At 43.4% G+C, this 20,715-nt stretch overlaps 2 protein-coding genes across 3 annotated transcripts; one reads left to right on the top strand and one right to left on the bottom strand.

The window, feature by feature from the left end:
• Positions 1–8: 8 nt before the first annotated feature.
• Positions 9–5,037, bottom strand: SLC7A6OS (solute carrier family 7 member 6 opposite strand). Its single transcript, XM_064670607.1, has 5 exons — positions 4,829–5,037; positions 3,650–4,111; positions 3,279–3,473; positions 2,255–2,378; positions 9–1,811 (listed from the first exon to the last, which is right to left on the bottom strand). The coding sequence occupies exons 1-5, from the start codon at positions 4,970–4,972 to the stop codon at positions 1,690–1,692; spliced, it is 1,047 nt and encodes a 348-aa protein (XP_064526677.1). The 5' UTR covers positions 4,973–5,037; the 3' UTR covers positions 9–1,689.
• PRMT7 (protein arginine methyltransferase 7) lies at positions 4,895–20,444 on the top strand. Of its 2 annotated transcripts, XM_064670591.1 has the most exons (18): positions 4,895–4,978; positions 5,906–6,084; positions 6,874–6,910; positions 7,419–7,568; positions 8,934–9,042; positions 9,767–9,879; positions 10,621–10,862; positions 11,005–11,182; positions 11,821–11,948; positions 13,132–13,270; positions 13,689–13,772; positions 14,485–14,532; positions 15,327–15,416; positions 16,063–16,224; positions 17,454–17,528; positions 18,275–18,435; positions 19,582–19,678; positions 20,240–20,444. In XM_064670591.1, the coding sequence occupies exons 2-18, from the start codon at positions 5,990–5,992 to the stop codon at positions 20,393–20,395; spliced, it is 2,064 nt and encodes a 687-aa protein (XP_064526661.1). In that variant the 5' UTR covers positions 4,895–4,978; positions 5,906–5,989; the 3' UTR covers positions 20,396–20,444. The 2 variants fall into 2 exon arrangements, with proteins under 2 accessions (XP_064526661.1, XP_064526659.1); XM_064670589.1 differs by lacking the exon at positions 4,895–4,978 and having other exon boundaries at positions 5,489–6,084.
• The last annotated feature ends 271 nt before the right edge of the window (positions 20,445–20,715 follow it).

Genomic DNA, 20,715 nt, shown 5'->3' with positions numbered 1-20,715 from the left:
TTGTGACCTCAGCAGTCAGAAAATTCCCTTTATTACTATCAGTACTGCTCACCAGAAAAAGACTACCTCACAGAAGAAACCACTTTCTTTTTTTTTCCTCTCTAGCAGAAGTTCTGTGGCAAAAACTAGATCCTGAAAGCTAAGCAGCAGGAAGAGAAAGTAGAAATAAAAATGGAAGTAAAAGTACTACTGCAGCACAGACATGCTAATGAGTAATATTTGTAATTCCATAGCTGTAAGCCTGACCTCAGGACACCTGTAATACTGAATTTTAGTGCAGCAAAAGGCAAGAAGCAGCAGCCTCTTTGGCTACAAGAGTGAGATGTACTTCAGAAACAAACCTGGAATCTTTACCTTAGTTCAGAGTGTCTCCCTCAGTTGATCTGAGTTTGGCCACAGGTACTGTTTTGTGCACTTGAGCTGAACTAAATCCTGTAATCAGATTATGGCTGAAGCAATGCACACTTCTAATGGTGCACCACATTTGCATCAGCCACTTGAATAACAGTGGGAATATTTGGATTTTTGCACTGCCCCCATGACCAAGGTTATCTTAAAAAGTGCAGAGAAGGGCACATGGTGGTGGATGGTGAAGACTAACATCAAAGGGAGCCCTGGGATACGTTTATGGAGCAGCACTGGGATTTAAGGGAGTTAAATTCTAGCTGAGGAAGTTATGTGCCAACTGTGCATAAAACATGTCTGGTCTTTTCACTACTAAATAAAAACTATAGTTTAGCCATTTTAATCCAGCTTTTTAATCTCGTATATGGTTGGAATAGATTCAGTACCCAACTGAGCCATCTGTCCAGTGAACAAGCAGAGCTTCAACAGGCACGGGTCGTGGCAAAGGTAACAAAGGTTATCTGGGGCCAGATAACCTTGCTCTGAAACCAACAATGAAAAAATTTTGCCTCCACTACTCTGACTTTACCAGTCAGAACTAACTGGCCTAAAGCCAGTGCTGCAGCCTAAAGCTCTTGCATGACATTGATCTCACATCCTATCAGCCATTCATTACAGACTCCAGGAGGATAGTGCTGAAACACTTGGTGTGTTCAAACACAGAGGATTAAATGGTTTTAAAGGTGTATAAATGCAAGTTAAGATGGTGTGGCTTATGCTGTACCAGCTTCTTATGATCTTTAAGTTAGTACAGAAAACTTAGTCAGAACATTTTTATTTACAATTTAAGCATGCACTGTTCAACTACTGGGAGAGCAATGGACAGGTCAGGGCATTTCATATGCTCCAACACTTGTAAAGAAAGTCACTTACACTTAGAAACAAAAACAGTAGAGAGCACTAGGACAGTGCCTTTCTCAAGGACTTCACTTGCCATCAGGGCAGACACACTGATCTTCTTGTGAAACCTGGCACATCAGCCATGACCAGAAGGGCTGCTTCCAACAGCACCTCCATGTGACGTGGAGGTCATACATGTATGACATGGAGGTATGGGCACTACAGGTACAAATGCTTGGGCAGGGAGCTTTGGGGGAAAAAAAAGTTCCTTCAGAACCTCTGTACAACACTTGTGCTTCAAACAAAAATCTGTGTTGTCAAGTGGCCACACTGACACCCATCTGTTTGAGATCTGCCAGCTGCAGCTGGCTGTTCCCATGGTGCATTCTCCTACCACAGCAGAGTTTCACCTTGAGCACACGTTTCATCTTCAAAAAAGAACTTTTAGTCAGAACCCAGATCTTCCATCTCGTCGTATCCGAACTCCCGTAGAACCTCCTGTCGGTATTTGTCCCACGTTCTTCTCCTGTAATATTGCTCCTCATCACTAGAGCTCTCTTCAGGCTCTACAAAAAAGAGCATCAACACTTAGAGATTATCCCTTCTTTTTAGTTAAATAAGTTAATCAGACTATTTTAAGGTACTTTTGGAACTAACAAAGTCTGAACAACTTCTGTATTAGGTGAGGTTTGAACTGTGCTTGGAGTACTCTGGGATGGGGACTTGAGAAGGCAGAGGCAGCATTTCACAACCATGTGGACCCAAGTCATCAACTCCTCAAAGCAAGCAATCCTTTGCAATTGCAGCAGTCTGAAAATGACTTAATTTTGACTTTGCAAAAACACTCTTCTAGTTCCAAGAAAGATAATCTTCCTCTAAGCAGATTTTACCCATTTTAAGAGCAGAACACTACCCCAGCAGTGCTCAGTTAAGTTGCTTTTTTAGCATGTAAAAAGAAGAGGATTTATGTGCACAGCATGAAAGCAAACAGCATTTATTATAGGTGTACCTTTTTCTCCATCTTCCTCGGGTAAGAATTCATCTTCTTCGGGATAATCATTCCGCCAGTTATTTTCATCATTTTCATCATCTTCATCTTCATACACTTCCTCTGGAACAGGATCATCATTTACCTGCATGTCAACACAAAACATAATGCTGGGAGTCTGTATTTGTAGTGAATGTTAAGTGGGTTTCCATCCACCTGTGCAATACTATACAGATCAGAAAGAGCCAAGAGACACTCACTGATGGCACAAGGAATTCTGCAGTTACACAAAGGACACTGCAGAAAAATCAGACCTGTCACTGTGTTCACCATAACACTTCAAATCTGCTTTAGGTGAGAAATGACTTGAGTTACATATTTACATGTTCCACTTCAGCATTTAAATGTTAATGTCTAACTTAATCCCACTCACTTCAGCAGTAGTGTTATAGATCAAGGAAAAGAAAAAGTAGCTTCAGGTTTCCAATATGTAAGTCTATTGATCACAGTATCTATAGAACAAAAGACTGAAGCTTACATTAAACTTCCTAACTCCACAGTCACTGAAGGACAATTTTACTATGCAAAAGTATCTCATATGAAGGTTAAAGTCCAGTCTTCAAATACTGAAAAAGTTGTGTGTCTCCTTGCTCCTCTTTCCACTCAGACATATTAACAATATTTTAATATTTTTACTTTGTTAATATTTAATATTTTAATTACTGCCTCCTAATCACGAGTGAGGCGTGAATTACTCAAGTTTACATTTGTGTGCCAAAATGTAATGGGCAGTTTGAAACCAGCTGGATTTTTCTGAGTACATGAGCACCATCCCTTCAGTTTTCATTGTCATATCATTTAATGAACGAACAGTAACCTGCAGGAACACAGCACACCAGAGGCCTAAGGCAGAAGTCACTGAGCACATGTGTAGTGTCTATCTCAAAGGACCTTTCTTGGCATGGCAATTTTTAATGATAGGACTTAAAGCATGTTTATTTGTGACCTTTCAATTTAAGAAAGATCCTTTTTTCCACACCCTTACCCATTCATATTCTTCTCTGTAGGGCTGTACAGAAAGGATATTTTCGATCCAACCAGGGGCTGATGTTTCCTTATAGTAGATGTCATAAACATACTCATCTTCCTTCTCACAGTGCTTTTTAGCATCTTCAGAAACATTTAAACGCTCACGGATCATCTCTACTGCATTGCAAAGAATCACATCTGGATCAATCTTCTGCTAAGAAAAAATAAAAAAATGCTTATTTCCACTCAAGTCATGCAGACAAAGTCTTGGTTACAGCCACCAGTTTTCTTTGCAGCTAACTAAGGATGACATCCTGCAATCTGAGAGCAAAACACTTTCCCACAGCAGGATCACAGTATTCAAGAACACTGAGCTGATTTGCTGACCTGGGGGTTGGCAAAGGTTACGCTGCAGTCTCCCACCATCTCCTCTTCTTGGACAATATCAAACAACTGGAATTTCCCACAGCAGTCCGAACTCTTATCAGCAGCACCGCTCTCCTCTTGTGAAGCATCTTGCTGTGCTCCAGAGCCTGCCCCGTGCCCATCCGTGTCAGCCCCAGCCCCTGTGGCAGGCACGGCTGTCTCAGCACAGGTGGGTCGGTGGCTGGCTATGACACGGTACCGGTTCTCCTTCCTCCTCTCCTGCCTGGAGGAGCGGAGCTCCTGGAGGATCCGCTGCGTGCTTCCCACAGGGGGCTGGAGCTCCTGGAGGATCCGCTGCGTGCTTCCCACAGGGGGCTGGAGCTCCTGGAGGATCCGCTGAGTGCTTCCCACAGGGGGCTGCAGGCTCTGAGCTGCTCTGTCCCGTGTGATGGCATCCTTAACGTACTTCTGAACTGGTTCATTCTGAGTAGAGGAACAAAAAGGAGGAGTATAATGACACCATCAACATAGTAAGTCCTACCCCTTCCTAGAAGGGATTAATGACTACTAGTAGTAGTGCAATAAGAACTGCAGCTCTAATATTCCTAATATCAAATTAACTTCCACTATTGCTTTAAGCAACACAACAATCAATATTCTCTTGATATCAGGAGAAAAAAGCAGAAGATATAGAAGAAAAGTTCTAAGACTGTTTCAATTTGATTTTTAAACTACTTTGTCGTATGGAATAACCGTCCAAACAAATGCCTTTGGAAGACCGCGATGGACCTGAATTTAAGGCAAAATATCCTTTACGATGTCCTATAAAGATCATTTCCCACGACATCCCAGTTTGATTCAATATAAAAGGCCGGATAGCGGATGGCAGTTGTTATCCTTGGAGGGCTGAGGTTCAGCACCTCAAACAGCAGACACTGGGGCTTCACTTGCTGACTGTTCCGTGGTCTGTGAGTGAGGAACAGCCTGTAAGTGCGAGAAGCGAGCGCTGAACAGGCTGTGCAGTGCCCGTCACTCTGTCCTGCCCCGCGCAGGGGCTGCCCCTCGGGCCCGGCACAGCGCCCGCCGCTGCTCTGCGGGGCCGCACCCACAGGGACCCGAGAGACCCGCGGGAGCAGCACCAGGGCCAGCGAGAGCCTCCGGGAGCCCGGCTGGGCCGAGCCGGCCCCGCGGCCGCGCTACCTTGGAGGACACGGTCGCCACCAGCTTGAAGAGGCTCCGCTCCGGCGGCTCCTCGCGCCGCCGCTTGCAGGCGAGGAGCAGCGCCTCGGCCGGCTCGGGGCCGCCGCGCTTCCGCCGCACCCGCAGCACGGCCGCGGAGGACATGGCCCGGCACGGAGGGCAGGGAAGGGAAGGGGCGGGAGCCCGGCGGGAAGGGGCGGGAGCCGGGCGGGGCCGGGCCGGCCGCGGTTCGCGCGGGGCGGCGGAAGCAGCGGCGGTGGGTACCGGCTGGGCGCCGTGAGGGGGCACAGCCGGGGGCTGCCGTGAGGGGGCACAGCCGTGGCTGCCGTGAGGGGGCACAGCCGGGGCTGCCGTGAGGGGACTCGGCCCGGGGCCGCCGTGAGGGGGCTCGGCCCGGGGCTGCCGTGAGGGGGCTCGGCCCGGGGGCTGCCGTGAGGGGGCACAGCCGTGGCTGCCGTGAGGGGGCTCGGCCCGGGGGCTGCCGTGAGGGGGCACAGCCGTGGCTGCCGTGAGGGGGCTCGGCCCGGGGCTGCCGTGAGGGGGCTCGGCCCGGGGCTGCCGTGAGGGGGCTCGGCCCGGGGCTGCCGTGAGGGGGCTCGGCCCGGGGCTGCCGTGAGGGGACTCGGCCCGGGGCTGCCGTGAGGGGGCACAACCGGGGCTGCCGTGAGGGGGCTCGGCCCGGGGCTGCCGGCGGGAACAGCGGAGAGCGCCCTGTCCGCCCCCGCCGCAGCCCCGCGGGGCGGGAGGTCGGGCCTGCCCCGGCCCCGGGCGCTGTGCGGGCTCTCGGCCCGGGCTCCGCTGGGCCCTCCCCCGGCACGGGCTGTGCGGGCACCCGGGACAGGGCGGGAGGAGTTTTCCCTGAGGATTTACCGTGAGGGGATTTCTTTTTTGCGCTGAGGTTCCTGAGCGGGACTGGGTGACATGTTTTAGTTTAAAACATCGTTGTAGAAAAAGCGTAAAGCGGTCACTTGGCTTCTGGGCAAGGCAGGTGTAACAGGTACCCAGAGCTCAAGTGATGGCTGAAGTTACAGTTGTTTTCACTGGGAGTTTTGTGTTTGGTTTGTGGTTTTTTCACAGCCAGGGTCTGGTGTATTACACTGAAGTGAAAGCAGCAAAACTGCACATAATACATCAGTAATACAGTACAAGTTGAGACTGGTCATGAAGACCTTTTGTGGAAGAGCTAATCCAACCACTGGTGCCATGGAGTGGTTAGAGGAGGCTGAGGACTATGACTACCACCAGGAGATTGCCAGGTATGATGGAAAAAGGTGCTTGTTCCCCTAAAGCCACCAAAAAAGAGCAAACTCAGCTTGTTTTCATGTCAGTTTTGGGGTTTATCTTTGTAGAATTTCTAAGGGGATGAGTTGATCGGACTGTAGGATAACCTAAGTGTTAGTGAACGTGCCTGGTGTTGTGCAGGGCAGAACTGTCAGTGTAAAATTTTGTGAACTATTCTCCAAATAAATTCCTTCTAAACTTTTTAAAATGTTTTCTGAGGTGCTGATCCTGATACTGACAATGACTGAGTTGTGGCAAAATGCATTGACTAAATTTCTTTTAAATCCCAGTGCAATAAATAATTGCCAGTTGTCTGTTACTGTACTAACTTTTTAAGAGCTTAATGTAACAGCCAGGGTAGGTGGGAAGATTAGATTCTGGGGTATTTTTAAGTAGTGCAAGCCATGAAGAAATGGAGACCAAAGAAATTTAAATCTCTGTATTGGTCTGTATGACTCTGCATCTGTCCCAGCTGTTACTTTGCAGTTTGTGCATAGGTCTGTGTCTTGGGTCATTGCTGAGGGGAGGGTATGTGCCAGCAATTAATTAATTCATTTATATGTCGATGGCCAGATCATTGAAATGACATTATTCCTCAGATTTGGTGAACAGTTCAGATGCTCAAAGAGCACGTCAGCTGTTTGTGCATTTATGGGCCATGGGGACCAGTTGCCTTAGTAAGAGGAAACAAGGGAGGCTCTCTGAGATCCTGCAGTTTGTGCTTTACAATATGGAATATTTTGACTGGAATTTTGTTGTTGTAGGTCACGCTATGCAGATATGCTTCACGATAAAGACAGAGTAAGTACAGAGGCCAAACCCTTCTGAATGGTAAGAAAATGGCCATTTCCTTTCTCTTGTAGCCCCATTTAATGGTATGTAACCAAAACCCACTATTTACACATGTTGCTTCTCATGTATGAACAGCAGATGAAGAGAGGAATCTAAATCCAAGACACTGTAGCTCCTGTACTGTCAGAGTCAGTTTTTGATTATTTGAATGCTGCTGCAGGGGAAAATTTTTTTATTATTTGCTCCAGAAAATGTATCACATTTGGAAATTATGCATGTGGTCTGAATAGCTGACTGATCAATGACAGTGTGAACTTGGTGATAGAAGTTGATGTGCTTTAAATGGACTGATCCCACCAGATACACCTGCTTTTGCTGAAGATGGCTTTGGTGTGACTGTAAGGCATAAAGAATGTCTCCAGGCCTTTTTCTGCTTATAAAGTTGTGGTTGGAGAATTCAAGACTTCTGCACAAAAATGGAAAGTGTAAATGGATTCAAGTTTTTTCTTCTCCCCAGAATGTGAAGTACTACCAAGGTATCCGTGCTGCAGTGAGCAGGGTGAAGGAGAGAGGTGACAAAGCAATAGTTCTGGACATAGGCACTGGCACAGGACTCCTGGCCATGATGGCAGCTTCAGCTGGGGCAGATTTCTGCTATGCAGTCGAGGTGAGCATCTGGTAGGGGCTGCACATGTGCTGCATGTGTGTTCAGAGCTGCCTTTTCAGGCTTCAGTGCAGTTCTGGCTGCACAATCAGTGGACTGCATGCATTTGTTATTTTCTGTGGTGGCTTCTGAAGAGCAAACTCGAACCTTTCATGTGTCAAAACCACCTAGGTCTTACAAGAACATAGTTGAAAAGGTATAGTATATTTTTCATTTTTAGGACAGTTTCTGTAAATGTACAGATTGAAATTTCTGAGTCAAGTTTTCTGGTATTTCATTGTCTCTACTTTTTATCAAAAATCAAGTGTAATATAGAGCTTCAACCATGTTTTTGAAAAATGTCAGTATTTTCTAACCATATTGCTGATCTTTAGAAGTTTTAACTCTTGGAGATGGATTCTCAGACCACTTAATCATAACATGAACCACGTTGTAATAAGGAGGCCTTTTCATGAACGGACTTTTCCATCTCTCTGGGATGAGATAGAACATCTCCTTTTTTATTGGCACTTGAGAAACATCCTGATGGTCATTAACAGCCATTACTCATATTAAGGATAATGACAGGAACATTTTGGCCAGTTTAGGGTTTTTTTTGATGCATTTGAGGAAACAAAGAGAAGATCTGCTTGTCTGTAGGGTCTAGTTGAAAGAGTACTGTGGGATTTCTACCCAAGTAGGCATCTATGTTGGTTTTTTAATTTAAAATTTTATCTGATGATCATTTTTCAGGACAGTCCTCTTTCATGTAGACACACAGGAAGCCATCAGAGAGGTTTGTGCTGGTTTCCAGAGTGGCCACAAGTGTCTTAGTAAAGTCATGTGACTGGATGGAACACTGAAAATTTTTGAGCTTAAAAATGGATATGAACATTAAACCCTTTCAACATATTCTTGGTCATTTTGTTATTTTTGCTGAAGGAAACAAAAATTCTTTTCACATTTATGCTGTTAATAAAAGCAGATTTTTGGCATACTTCAGTGACTGTTTCAGTGCTGATTGTTTTGAGTTCATGTATTTATTTAGATATTATCTTGGGCACATGTAAGTCTCTTGTGGCTTCTCTTGATGGATATACGTATTTTTCCAAAGAAATAAATAAGTTTGCTTAATGTGAATGCTAAAATACTCTTAATGTGTGTTCTTGTCTTTCAAAAGTTCAGTTGGAACAGCTTTGGGAGACAGTTGGTAACAGTGACATTGGAGCTCTATGAATTTTTCAGGCAAGGCTTGCTGTCTTGTTTCATGGACTTCAGACATGGAAGAAGATACAGAAGTTGTTCATTTGTTTCAGAACTAAATATGTTGCATTTTGTGCTGGTGTCCTTCCACTTTGGAAAGCTGATGTGAGCTCTTGCCATTCACAGGTTTTCAGGCCCATGGCTAACGCTGCTGTGAAGATAGTGGAGAAAAATGGTTTTTCTGACAAGATCAAGGTCATCAACAAGCACTCCACTGAAGTCACAGTTGGCCCAGGTGAGAAAAATAGGCTAGGCTTAAAAAAATTGGCAAGTGGCTGAACACCATGAAGGAGGATGTCTTATTCTCCATGTGTCTGCAATCAAAACTCAGGCAGGGTCTGCAGCACAGGTGTTTTGAGGAGTGGCTGAGGGGCCTGGGGCTGTTCAGCCTGGAGCAAAGGAGGCAGAGGGGACACCTCATGGCTCTGCAGCTGTCTGAGAGGAGGCTGTAATCAGGGGTTGAGCTCTTCTCCCACATAACAACTGACAGGACAAAGGATGTGACCTCAGGTTGTGCCAGGGCATGTTTGGATTGGATAGTAGGAAAAATGTTTTATGGAAAGGGTTGTAAAGCATGGAGCAGAGTGTCCAGGGAAGGGCTGGAGCCACCATCCCTGGAAGTGTTTGAACAACGTGGATGTGGCACTTGGGGACAGGCTGGAATTGTGAACCTGGTGGCAGTGCTGGGTTGATGGTTGGACTTCATGGGCTTTTCCAACCTCAACTGTTCTGTTACTCTAGAAAGTAATATTAGAAATTTACTTCAAAAGGAAGTGTTCTAGTGATATTTCAGTAGTCATTTGTATTTCATAGTAGACTTCTAAAGGAAAATAACTTGCAGTCTTCAGCAGATTCTTTAACAGGAATAAGTTTTTTAATTACTTGTGTTCTTAGGATAGCATTTTCTTGAAAGACTTACATAAAGGCTCAACATTACAATATTAATTTGTATCTTTTAGATGGAGATATGGAATGTCGTGCAAACATCCTGGTCACAGAGTTGTTTGATACAGAGCTGATAGGAGAAGGAGCTTTACCAACATATGAGCACGCACACAAATACCTTGTACAGGTAAGAAAATAGAAAATGATGGTGTGTCACATCTGTCTCTAGAGAAATCCTTCTGTCTTTTTTTTGGACTAAGACAGAGATTATACTTAGGCTTCTGCATCCCTTGGTAAATACACCATCAGCTGTGTGTTTCTTATTCAATGAATAATTTACTAGGCTCATTCCTGGAATAAAGCTACTTGAGTTCGTATTGTAAATCACAGGCTCTGAAATCACACCTAGATGCTTTGTGTTGAAACCAACAACTTGCTGGTTAACAGATGTCTTTTGGTTGTGATTTGAAGCTCTCCTTAATAACAGCCTTGTTCCAAGCTGTTTTAAAAAAATTAAATCCTTGTAAATTTGATGGGCTTCACCTTCTGGGCATTGCTTTTGTTTTGGTAGGTTTTGTTTCCTGTCATGCTCTTACTACTCCATATGCTTTTTGCCTGTGGAAATATTTTAAATACTGTTATCTAGTATCCTTCATGGACATATAATCTGTAGGTATAAGTTTAGGGCTTCCTCTTTTACCTTTTCTGATACTATCTTTTAATAAAATGTGGATGGCAAAACTTTATTTAGGTTTCTAATTTTTCTTTCTGATGTTACAGAAGTCTCCAAAATAACTTGTGTTTAAGATTTCAAAGCTCCCAGTCCAACTTTTCTTTAAATGGTTTTGCATTTCAATTGGTTTAATTCTCATTCATGTTAATAAGTCTAACCCACTGAGTGTATTTACCCTTTGTTTTGAACACTCAGGAAGGATGTGAGGCAGTGCCTCACAGGGCAACAGTGTATGTCCAGTTGGTGGAATCCAAAAGAATGTGGGCCTGGAACAAACTGTTTCCCATTCATGTCGAAGCAGAGGATGGTGAAAAAATTATTGTTCCCCCTTCAGAAATGGAGAACTGTCCAGGTGTTCCTTCTGTTTGTGATATCCAACTGAACCAGGTGCCCTCAAGTGACTTCACTGCCCTTAGTGATGTGGTGACAATGTTCAGGTAAGGGAGACATGGCTTTGGTCAAGACAAACTTGTCCTGTTCTGCCTTTCCTAGAAGTTGTGTGTTCAGCCTAGGAAGCTGGTGAGAATTTCTGAAGAGTGCTGAACTGTATCTTTTTACAATTCTTATGCCTCTCTGCAGTGTGGATTTCAGTAAGCCAGTACAGAGTGCTTCAACCTCCTATAGAGTGCAGCTGGAGCCTGTTAGATCTGGGAAGGCACAAATTGTCCTTTCCTGGTGGGACATTGACATGGACCCCTCTGGGATGATAAACTGCACAATGGCTCCCTACTGGGTAAACCCCACTTCTGCTTTGCAGGTAAAACACTGAGCCTTCAGATAGCACTGTCATGGCTGTGAGCAGCTATCCTGAGGAAAGGCCTTACTGGGTGTCTTACTTTGTTTGTTCACTCTCCAGTGACTGGGACTGGTTCCTGAGGGTGTGTGTCTGTCCCTTTGCAGTGGAGGGATCACTGGATGCAGTGTGTGTACTTCCTGCTCTTTGTTCACTCTCCAGTGACTGGGACTGGTTCCTGAGGGTGTGTGTCTGTCCCTTTGCAGTGGAGGGATCACTGGATGCAGTGTGTGTACTTCCTGCTCTTTGTTCACTCTCCAGTGACTGGGACTGGTTCCTGAGGGTGTGTGTCTGTCCCTTTGCAGTGGAGGGATCACTGGATGCAGTGTGTGTACTTCCTGCTCTTTGTTCACTCTCCAGTGACTGGGACTGGTTCCTGAGGGTGTGTGTCTGTCCCTTTGCAGTGGAGGGATCACTGGATGCAGTGTGTGTACTTCCTGCTCTTTGTTCACTCTCCAGTGACTGGGACTGGTTCCTGAGGGTGTGTGTCTGTCCCTTTGCAGTGGAGGGATCACTGGATGCAGTGTGTGTACTTCCTGCTCTTTGTTCACTCTCCAGTGACTGGGACTGGTTCCTGAGGGTGTGTGTCTGTCCCTTTGCAGTGGAGGGATCACTGGATGCAGTGTGTGTACTTCCTGCCACGGGAGGAGCGGGTGCTGCAGGGGGAGCGGGTGCAGCTGACTGCCCGTCGGGATGAGTACTGCCTGTGGTACTCCCTGCAGAGAGCCAGGTAATGATACTGCCTGTGGGACTCCCTGCAGAGAGCCAGGTAATGATACTGCCTGTGGTACTCCCTGCAGAGAGCCAGGTAATGATACTGCCTGTGGTACTCCCTGCAGAGAGCCAGGTAATGATACTGCCTGTGGTACTCCCTGCAGAGAGCCAGGTAATGATACTGCCTGTGGTACTCCCTGCAGAGAGCCAGGTAATGATACTGCCTGTGGTACTCCCTGCAGAGAGCCAGGTAATGATACTGCCTGTGGTACTCCCTGCAGAGAGCCAGGTAATGATACTGCCTGTGGTACTCCCTGCAGAGAGCCAGGTAATGATACTGCCTGTGGTACTCCCTGCAGAGAGCCAGGTAATGATACTGCCTGTGGTACTCCCTGCAGAGAGCCAGGTAATGATACTGCCTGTGGTACTCCCTGCAAGAGCCAGGTAACAGCTCTGGGGGGGAAAGGGCTGCTGTTCACTCCAGGCTCGAGCACCTGCTGCTCTTAGAGCGTCTGTTTTTGTAGAAGAGCAAGAGAAGAACCTAAAGACTAGAAAATTATGCAAAGCTGCTTCATGGGCTATGTACAGGTGCAAAATACACATTATGCATAAAAACATAGTTGGACTGCAAGGTCCTGCTTTGTACCTTGTGCATGCTGTGACAGAGAAACAAAAACACTCCTGGTTGATTCCTGGAAATCCTAAAATACAGCTCAGCTGAGCTGGCATGTAGGTAAAGAAGTGAAATAATAATTCTGTCTCCATTTTCTGTTTTCTTAGCACTGTGTTTTTGAGATTGCTACCTTTTTCTCAGGTTAAAAGGAGCTTAATCACGTTGGTTGTGATGGCAGTAGCAGCTGACATGTTTAAAAATCAGTGCTAGCTATAAAATGTCTGAATTTTCTATGCCTTTTTTACTTAGGAATGCAAATGAGTACCTTTTTTCTAAAAGAACAAAACCTAAAAACCTAGCCATCACAGTTAGTGGGTGGGTTTCTTGGTTGTGAAGGTGAAAATTGGTTCTTTTTGGCCTCTCTTTGTTTGGAAATGCAAAGTTACAAAAATGTCATTGAAGAACTAGTAACTTTGAAAAAGTAACAGCAGAGTCCCTATGCATTAGTGTGCACTGTGGCACAAATGCACAAGCTGTTTGCATGTCTGTGGTGCTGTAGTTCACACTTCACTGACATCTCTTGCAGAGCAGAGGAGGCTGAAGCAGCTGGTGGTGTGGAGAGCCCTGTGTGCAGGTGTCACGCTCACCTGCTGTGGAACAGGCCCCGCTTTGGGCAGCTGAACGACCAGGCCCGGACACGCCAGTACATCCGGGCACTGAGGACAGTGAGTGCCTGTTCCTGCAGGCTTTGTCAGCTTCTGGGATGGATGCCCGTGTTGTTTGATTTGCAGAAATTATTTATGGAGTTTGTTTCTCCCCTGCAAAGGACTTTGCTCACCAAGTATATTTTTTTTTCCATCAGCGGATCTAGGTTGTACTTTTGTCATGAAAACTTTAGTTTTACATTTTTAAGTTGTAAGCAACCATTTCTGCATCGGAACTTGTAGCAGCTCTGTGTATTTGTTAAAAGTAGTATTGGTAGTTGAATAAAGATACCCAATACATTTTTGTGCAAACTTTTTCACACCTAAGCCAAGGGGACTACATGAGCATTTTTTACCCTTATTTTACCTGAAAGTGTATAAAGTGGGGAAAACTTTTTCATCTGTAATAGGAATAACAATGACTGTTTATTTTCTGTAGGTTCTGAACACAGATAGTGTTTGCCTTTGTATCAGTGATGGCAGTCTGCTGCCTGTGCTGGCTCACTATCTTGGAGCAAAGCAGGTACAATACTTCCTCCTGTTTATCAGATTTTTACATTTTAGCTTGGTATTTTTCTCTGTATAGTTCATTTCCAGCTCATTATTACACTGAGTCTGTGTGTAAATGAGAGCTGCCTGGCTGTCTCACCTGTGTGTCTGTACCTTACTTAGTCTATCCTGTCATGGGGCTCTTCAACCTAAGATCTATTGCAGTTGGACTGAATATCTGGGAATGTGTAATGTAATATAATCCTGAGGAGTGTAGCATATTGCCTAGCTTTTCACCAATTATGAACAAAACTTCATTTTTTTTTCTTACTGCAGAAGGCTTCTGAGCACTTTCCATCTGATCCAGTCAGGTGGGGTAAACACTGCTCACAGGGAGTGAGCACTGCTGGAGCTTGATTTGGCCCACTGGCAATATGCTTGCATTTGTTCAGGAGTAAATTTGTGCCTAGAGCAAATGTGCATTTTAAAAAAGGAAAATAAAAGATTTGCATTTTGTTTGTGGTTTTTTTCTTGTATGGCTGTGAAAACAGCATTATTTAGCCTGTAGTTATTGGGGGTGTTTAGCTGTTAAAAAGGTTTGTGGCAGTGGGCTGTGGAATAGATGCGTGGTTCTTGTGAACTGTGCTCACTAGGGCATCAAAGTGTTCCTTCATTGTTTAGTTAACACATTCTTTTAATTAAAAGCTATAAAGCTAGTTTCACTAATTGTTGTGTGTTTTCATTAGGTGTTCACAGTAGAAAACTCTGGTGTGTCCTGTTCTGTCATGGAGAAAGTGAGTATTCCATTTTCTGTTAAAGCAGTAAATGAACCCCTGGTGTTACTGAGGCCGGAGTTGATGCCTTTGTTTGTTGTTCTTGCAGCAATTGTTTAGAAGTTCAGTGGGTTTAATGAATGTGTTTGAGGATGCTGTTGCTCTTAGGAGACACGGGCAGTGGCTCTTCACTGCAAGTGCTGTTCCAGCTGCTGCCCTGGGGAAGGGCACAAAAGGCTCTGCCAGTGAAGTGGAGGCTGTTCAGGAGAGGCAGCTGGTGTCTGAGAAGTGAATGGAAACAGCTTCCTGGAGTCATCCTTGGCTGTGGCTCTTTTAGTTGGCACTGGGTATTTGAAAGAGGTCTGGCTCAGCCTGTGGCTCAGGAGTACAAAACAGGAACAGCAGGCACGTGAGGACCCAAACCTGCTCTTAGGCAGAAGCCAAATATGCAGTGTATTCATAGCTGAAGTGATTCTTGACTGTTGTTCCTATATGTTTCAAAGTACAAATGAAAGAAAGTGAGACAATTTCTGTGTTACCTGCCTTTTTATATACTTGTGTGAAAGAATATGGAGGGCACGTGCTTTAGTTCACTGGGTGTGACACGTTGGCTCTAAGTGTGTGCATCCTTCAAGAGCAGGATGCACAGCAGATCTCATCAACCTGATAAGATATGGTAGGCAGTTTTTTAAAAATATTTTTTTGGCTATTGGGGTTTTTTTATAATTTATTTTCAATAAAATGATTATTTTGGTATGTATTTGAGTCTCAGCTGTGACTTTTGCTAAAGACAGTGTGCTACTTTTTGGTTTTAGCTTTTGAAAGCAAATCATCTTGAAGATAAAATTAAAATAATGGAAGCACGTCCTGAGTTGCTGAAGCCCTCTCATTTTGAAGATAAAAAGGTATGTTACAGTTGTCCAATATACTGACTTTCAGAGGGGTGGTAGCAGAAGTTAAAAATTGTTTTTGCTTTTCTGCTGTGCCATTGTAACCACACTGAATGCCATTATATCCTGCTTCTGCAAAATGCAGTGAGTAGATGGTTCAGATCATGTGCCACTAAAACTAAAGGAGACTGAAGACTGTGGGAGGATTGTTGCTTTGTTTTTGACAGGATGTGACTTTCCCTTGCTGCATAATCTGCACCAGTTGTTCAGGCAGTTTAACTGGTTTAACTGTGTATGTGCTACAAGGCTGGAGCTCTTTGCCGAGCCCCTCAAGAAGATGGCAATCTCTTTGAAAGTACTAACATCATTACATTAAAAATTTTAAAAGTACTGTGACTCATTACAAAGCCTTCCAACATCAAAATATTTTCTCTCAAACTTTGTTGCAGGAAAATTCATTTTAAGATGTGCTGACTAAACCCACAGAAATATGTCTGGTGTGCCCTATGTGCAGTGTACAGGAATTAAATCTTTATGGACAGTAGCAGTTTTGATCTAGATGATTTCACTCCTTGTGTTGTGTTGGTAGCTGTTGGAAGATTGAGACAGCCTGTGTTAGAGTTGTTCTTATGATGCTTTTATCTCCTCCTTTCTTTGCCAGATTTCTGTTCTTGTGGGAGAGCCATTTTTCAGTACCAGTTTGCTGCCATGGCATAACCTGTATTTCTGGTATGCCAGGACAGCTGTGAGCAGGCACCTCAGCAGCAATGTCTCTGTCCTGCCTCAGTCTGCTGCCTTGCACATGATGATCGTGGAGTTCCAGGTGAGCTTGTTTAGAGTTATCCATGTGGTATTTACACAAATCCACTGACATAAGTCCTCCTCTAGGACTTCTTACTGACAAGTGTATTGCATTTTAATACTGTCCAGTATGTACTTACCACCTCAGAAAAGAATATTTGATATCTTGAAGGTGAGTTGTGCTATTTCAGCCATCTCTTGTCAGCAAATTAACTCAAGTAATTTTGGCATTTAAGATGGAAGGGCTGAATGTTTTAAAATATTTCTTTAGATTAGAAATTGCTGGAGCATGTGACAGTAGTGGTTACTTATAAAATTAGATATTCTGCTACATACCAGTTTTTGAAATGGTGCTTGATAAGACTGGAGGCAGGATTCCTAATTGCATGTTCTTTTTTTTTTTACCTCTTTGAGGCTGTGCACAGGTCTGAATTTGAGCACATCTTAAAAGTAATTTGAAAAGTCATCTTTCAGAAATTGTACAAAGCTATAAACTTCTTTTTTTCCACCATTAACTGAAGTCATTAAGCTCCTTAACTGAAGGCTGTGAAATGTTTACCTACAATGATAATGGAAATTAAATACGTTCTTTCATCATTAATATGCAAAGACCAGTAGCTTAAGTGAGGGACTCTGTAGTCTGAATATAGTAAATAATGTAAATCTGTAAATAAAAAAGGCCTATAATCTAATGAATTTTCACATGAACATAACCTTCAGTTTATCTGTTAAAAATGCAAGGTGTTTAATACTAATCAAGAGTAATCAGATTGAAATAAGCAGTTAATTTCAATTCCATGATTTCTTGTCTAGAGGACTCGCTCCTCTAGAACTCAAAGCATTTTGGAAGGAAGTCAGCATTATTGTGTTCATGTTCTGGGTGAGGAAGCTGAAGCCTGCAGAGTGATGGCAGAAGATTATTCAGCAATCTAGTAGCAGAATGTAAAGTAACATTCGTGTCACCCGAGCCTGAGTTTCACCCTTTCATGAGGGTTGTGTTCAGAGCTCATTCCACATAGCTCTTTTGGTAGAACATTTAACTTGTATTTCATTCCATTAAGCTGTTCCCAAAGCTATTGCTTTAATTTTACATTTCCTTCTTTGTGCAGTAGTTGTAATGGTTTAGGAATGTATAGATAGGAAAGAGTCTTTATCTGGCTTGCTATCAAATGTCTGCTCTACAGCTAAAATTATGTTAAGATTTCCTGTTTCCATTAATAAAGCCAAACAAAATCCTGGGGTTTTTTATAGGACTTATGGAGAATCCGGAGTCCATGTGGCAGCTGTGAAGGTTTTGATGTCCAGACTATGGATGATATGATCAAAGTAAGAAGACTGAAAGTAGTTTCAGCACAAGTCTCAGCAAAACAAAAACTCACCTTGGCTTAATAAAGCATTTTGTGACTGTTGGAAAACCTGTATGTTAGGCAGAACACCATTGTTTTAGTCTTTCAGAACTCTGGTGACTGTTTAGTTCTTGTAAAACAGTCCCTTTCATGGTGTGGGGCTTGGAGTTGGCAGTTACTTCTTGTTTGTCAAGTTCTTCAGTGTTTTGCTTTGTTTGGAAAATAATTCTGTTCATTCAAAAAGAAAATACTGTTCTCAAAATGGGAGTTGTTTATAGATGAATCCTGCTGCCCTCACTTGGAGGTTCTTTTGAGAGAGAAAAAGGCTTATTGACTGCTGAGAACTAGATAGGAAGGGTGAGATTTATTTGTATCTGTTTCTGGAGCTGGACTGTCAATATCCATATTTGAGTTTAGATTACCTTGACAGTCATTGTGGAGGAGTACAGGCAGTTGTAGAGTAGAATTCCTCTGGAGGGAGAAGAAAATTTAAATGCATTTTCTTTTGAAAGTGCCTGGTTTTGTGTCATTGCTGAGGGCCGTTGTCACAGCACTTGGTTTCATGCATGTAGGACATTTTTTCCCTTGTGCCTAAGAAGTGCAGTCCTGTCCTCTTGCAGCTTTATTGCTTAAATACTCTGGGTTAAGGACATGTAATTAGCTTGAAAACATGGACTATTTGCCTTTTGATTGTCTTCAGATAATTTTATTCCTTTCTTTTTTCAGGATTCTCTGAATTTTAGGGAATCCAAGGAAGCAGAACCTCACCCTCTGTGGGAATATCCTTGCAAGTCACTGTCTGACCCCCAGGAAGTTCTGGTGTTTGACTTCAGAGAGCCTGTGCCCCAGCAGTGCCTGAGCACGGAGGGCTCTGTGGATCTTCTGCGGTCAGTGTGCTCATTGCAGTAAAGATCCCTGTCAGCATCCATGGCTTACCTCCTGTTCAGGTTCTGTGGGTATTGCAGTTCATGCTGGGAACATACTTGACAGTCTTTAATAATGTGACCCAAAGTTGGGGAAGTTATTCTGACACAAATTTCCTGTGGCTGTTCCCAATAGGCTATAACAATAATATTAGATATTCTAGATTGGATAATATGCCTGTGTTTCAAAACCAGCATTTTTCTAGCTGTTACTGTGATTTAAAATTTAAATAGATTAATATATGATGTAGAGAAAGTAAAACATTGTCTGGATGTGTTTAGTCTTTGTTTGTTCCCTGTTGCTGAGTTCTTGCAGAAAAGGCTCCTATTTAGCTTTTCAGATTATTGTGTTTAATAAATTACTGTGTTTAATAGCTTTAAGTTATTGTGTTAATAGCTGTTAAAATGTGTGCTATTCTTCCTTCTAACTATAATTCTGGCAATTTTGATGTTTATAATATCTTCTGAGATATTTTTCACTATAATGTAACTACAAATTATCCCTAATTCTGTTCAAGCTTAAAATGCTGCTTAAGAACTAAAAATCAGGGGAAAGGTTTTTTGGGGTTCTTTTTTCACTGTCTAGATCTTGGATAACTCAAACACTGCTGTAACTGTATGTTTCTCATTGTGAAGCAAAATTCAAGGTTTCACAAAATCCAGAACCACCTGTGTGGAGTCTCTGCCTTTGCAGCAGTTGTATTTGTAGGCAGCACACTGGCAGCACGTCTGCTTCTTGAAGTGACATGGTATGTGTGGTAAACATTTCCTCAAAATTCAGAAGCCATAGAAACTGGGGGCTCTAAAGGAAGTGCTGTCTGAACATGCAGTGTAACTTATGCCACATTGTTCAGGGCTGGTTAAATGACTGTGCTGCTGAGCAGATGTAGTTATGACATATTCTCCTCTTCCTTGCCTTTTTTAGATTTCATATCTGCAAATATTTTAAAAGTTGCTGCCCAATTACCAAATCACTCAGCTGTTCAACTTTTTTTCCAGGAAAGCAGTTCTCCCTGGTTTTCCAGCTCTCCCTGAACCACTAGTGCAGTGTCTCTGTGAAGCTGTCAGTGCTGTAGGAAGTAACAGGTTTTATCTTCCACCTCTCCCCAGGAAAGGAAAGAGCCATGGAGCAGTTTTGTGGATGGAATATCATCTTGCTGCAGATATCTCCATAAGTACAGGACTGATGCAAATTCCAAATGAAAAGGTACATCTTCAGTCTAGATTATTACATCAAAGTCCTGTAGGATTACAGTGCTGAACAATGGGTCCCTGTTAGCCATGCCTGGGTTGTGTAGTGCTCTGTGTTACACTGCTTGAATACTACATAGACAACTAGTAGAAATATCTGTTCATGTTTTTGCAGGGAGCAGGAGATGTACCTTAAAATGGGAGAATCTGAAGTGGATCAAAATGCTCCACAGTTTGGAATCAATTCAGAGTTTAAATATGATGCTAGCTCAAAGTAGAGTTTATTACAAATACCATTTCTCAGTTTAACAAAAGCAAAAACTGGAAGGGGAAGGAGTATTTTTGGTATTCTATCTAAATATTCTTTGACCAAAATGCATTTTTTCCTCTGCCTTCTCTGTGCAGAGCAGCACATGGTACTCAAGTGAGGTGTTCCTAGGGTGGGGTGGATGGCAGTGGAAGAGATGATGCTGATCCTTGTGGGCCCAGCTGGGCACAAGGGCTCTTACTGCATTGTTACTGTGTGGTAAGAATTGGTAGAGTTTTAACTGCTTCCACTTTGAACTGTCTCCTGTAGGGAACTTGTGCCTGGAACCCCCACTGCAAGCAAGCTGTGTATTTCTTCAGTTCTGTTCTTGAGTCAGAAGCTCTGTCAGACCCTGCTGCTGTCACCTATGCCATAACTTTCGACACAAAGACAGGGGAGATTGCCATGGATTTTAAGATATTATAAAATACTTTACTTTTGCTCATATTCCTAAATTATAATAAACTTTTTTTTTTCATACAGCAGAGGGATTTTTTTATTGTGCCCATAGAACAAACTGTTCTGAAACATGCTTTTAACATTTTTGGGTTTGTTTTCAAAATATGTAGTTGGTGAGGTAGAGAGGAACCATTTCTTAGGGACCAGGTGTTCTTGTCAGGATTTATATACATATATGCACATTCTTGTAATCATTGTTCCAGTGTTTTGCATAATGCCATGGAGCTGAAAGGCTTGCTGCTTATTGCTTGGCATAGCACTAGATGAGGACACAGCCCTTCACTGAC

Source organism: Pseudopipra pipra, chromosome 14 (genome assembly GCF_036250125.1).
Source record: "Pseudopipra pipra isolate bDixPip1 chromosome 14, bDixPip1.hap1, whole genome shotgun sequence".
In the NCBI taxonomy this organism is placed as follows: Eukaryota; Metazoa; Chordata; class Aves; order Passeriformes; family Pipridae; genus Pseudopipra; species Pseudopipra pipra.
Note: the sequence above shows the minus strand (reverse complement) of the source record. Positions and strands in the feature narration are given on the sequence as shown.

What these genes read in the sequence shown, in the direction of transcription:
- SLC7A6OS (XM_064670607.1), bottom strand. Translation starts at nt 4,972, where the DNA reads ATGTCCTCCGCGGCCGTGCTGCGGGTGCGGCGGAAGCGCGGCGGCCCC. An exon ending in TGGCGACCGTGTCCTCCAAG is followed by an intron (nt 4,112 to 4,828) that starts GTAGCGCGGCCG and finishes TCCTCTACTCAG; the next exon opens with AATGAACCAGTTCAGAAGTA. An exon ending in TAACCTTTGCCAACCCCCAG is followed by an intron (nt 3,474 to 3,649) that starts GTCAGCAAATCA and finishes TTTTCTTAGCAG; the next exon opens with AAGATTGATCCAGATGTGAT.
- PRMT7 (XM_064670591.1), top strand. Translation starts at nt 5,990, where the DNA reads ATGAAGACCTTTTGTGGAAGAGCTAATCCAACCACTGGTGCCATGGAG. An exon ending in ACTATCTTGGAGCAAAGCAG is followed by an intron (nt 13,773 to 14,484) that starts GTACAATACTTC and finishes TGTTTTCATTAG; the next exon opens with GTGTTCACAGTAGAAAACTC. An exon ending in GGCTCTGTGGATCTTCTGCG is followed by an intron (nt 18,436 to 19,581) that starts GTCAGTGTGCTC and finishes ACCTCTCCCCAG; the next exon opens with GAAAGGAAAGAGCCATGGAG.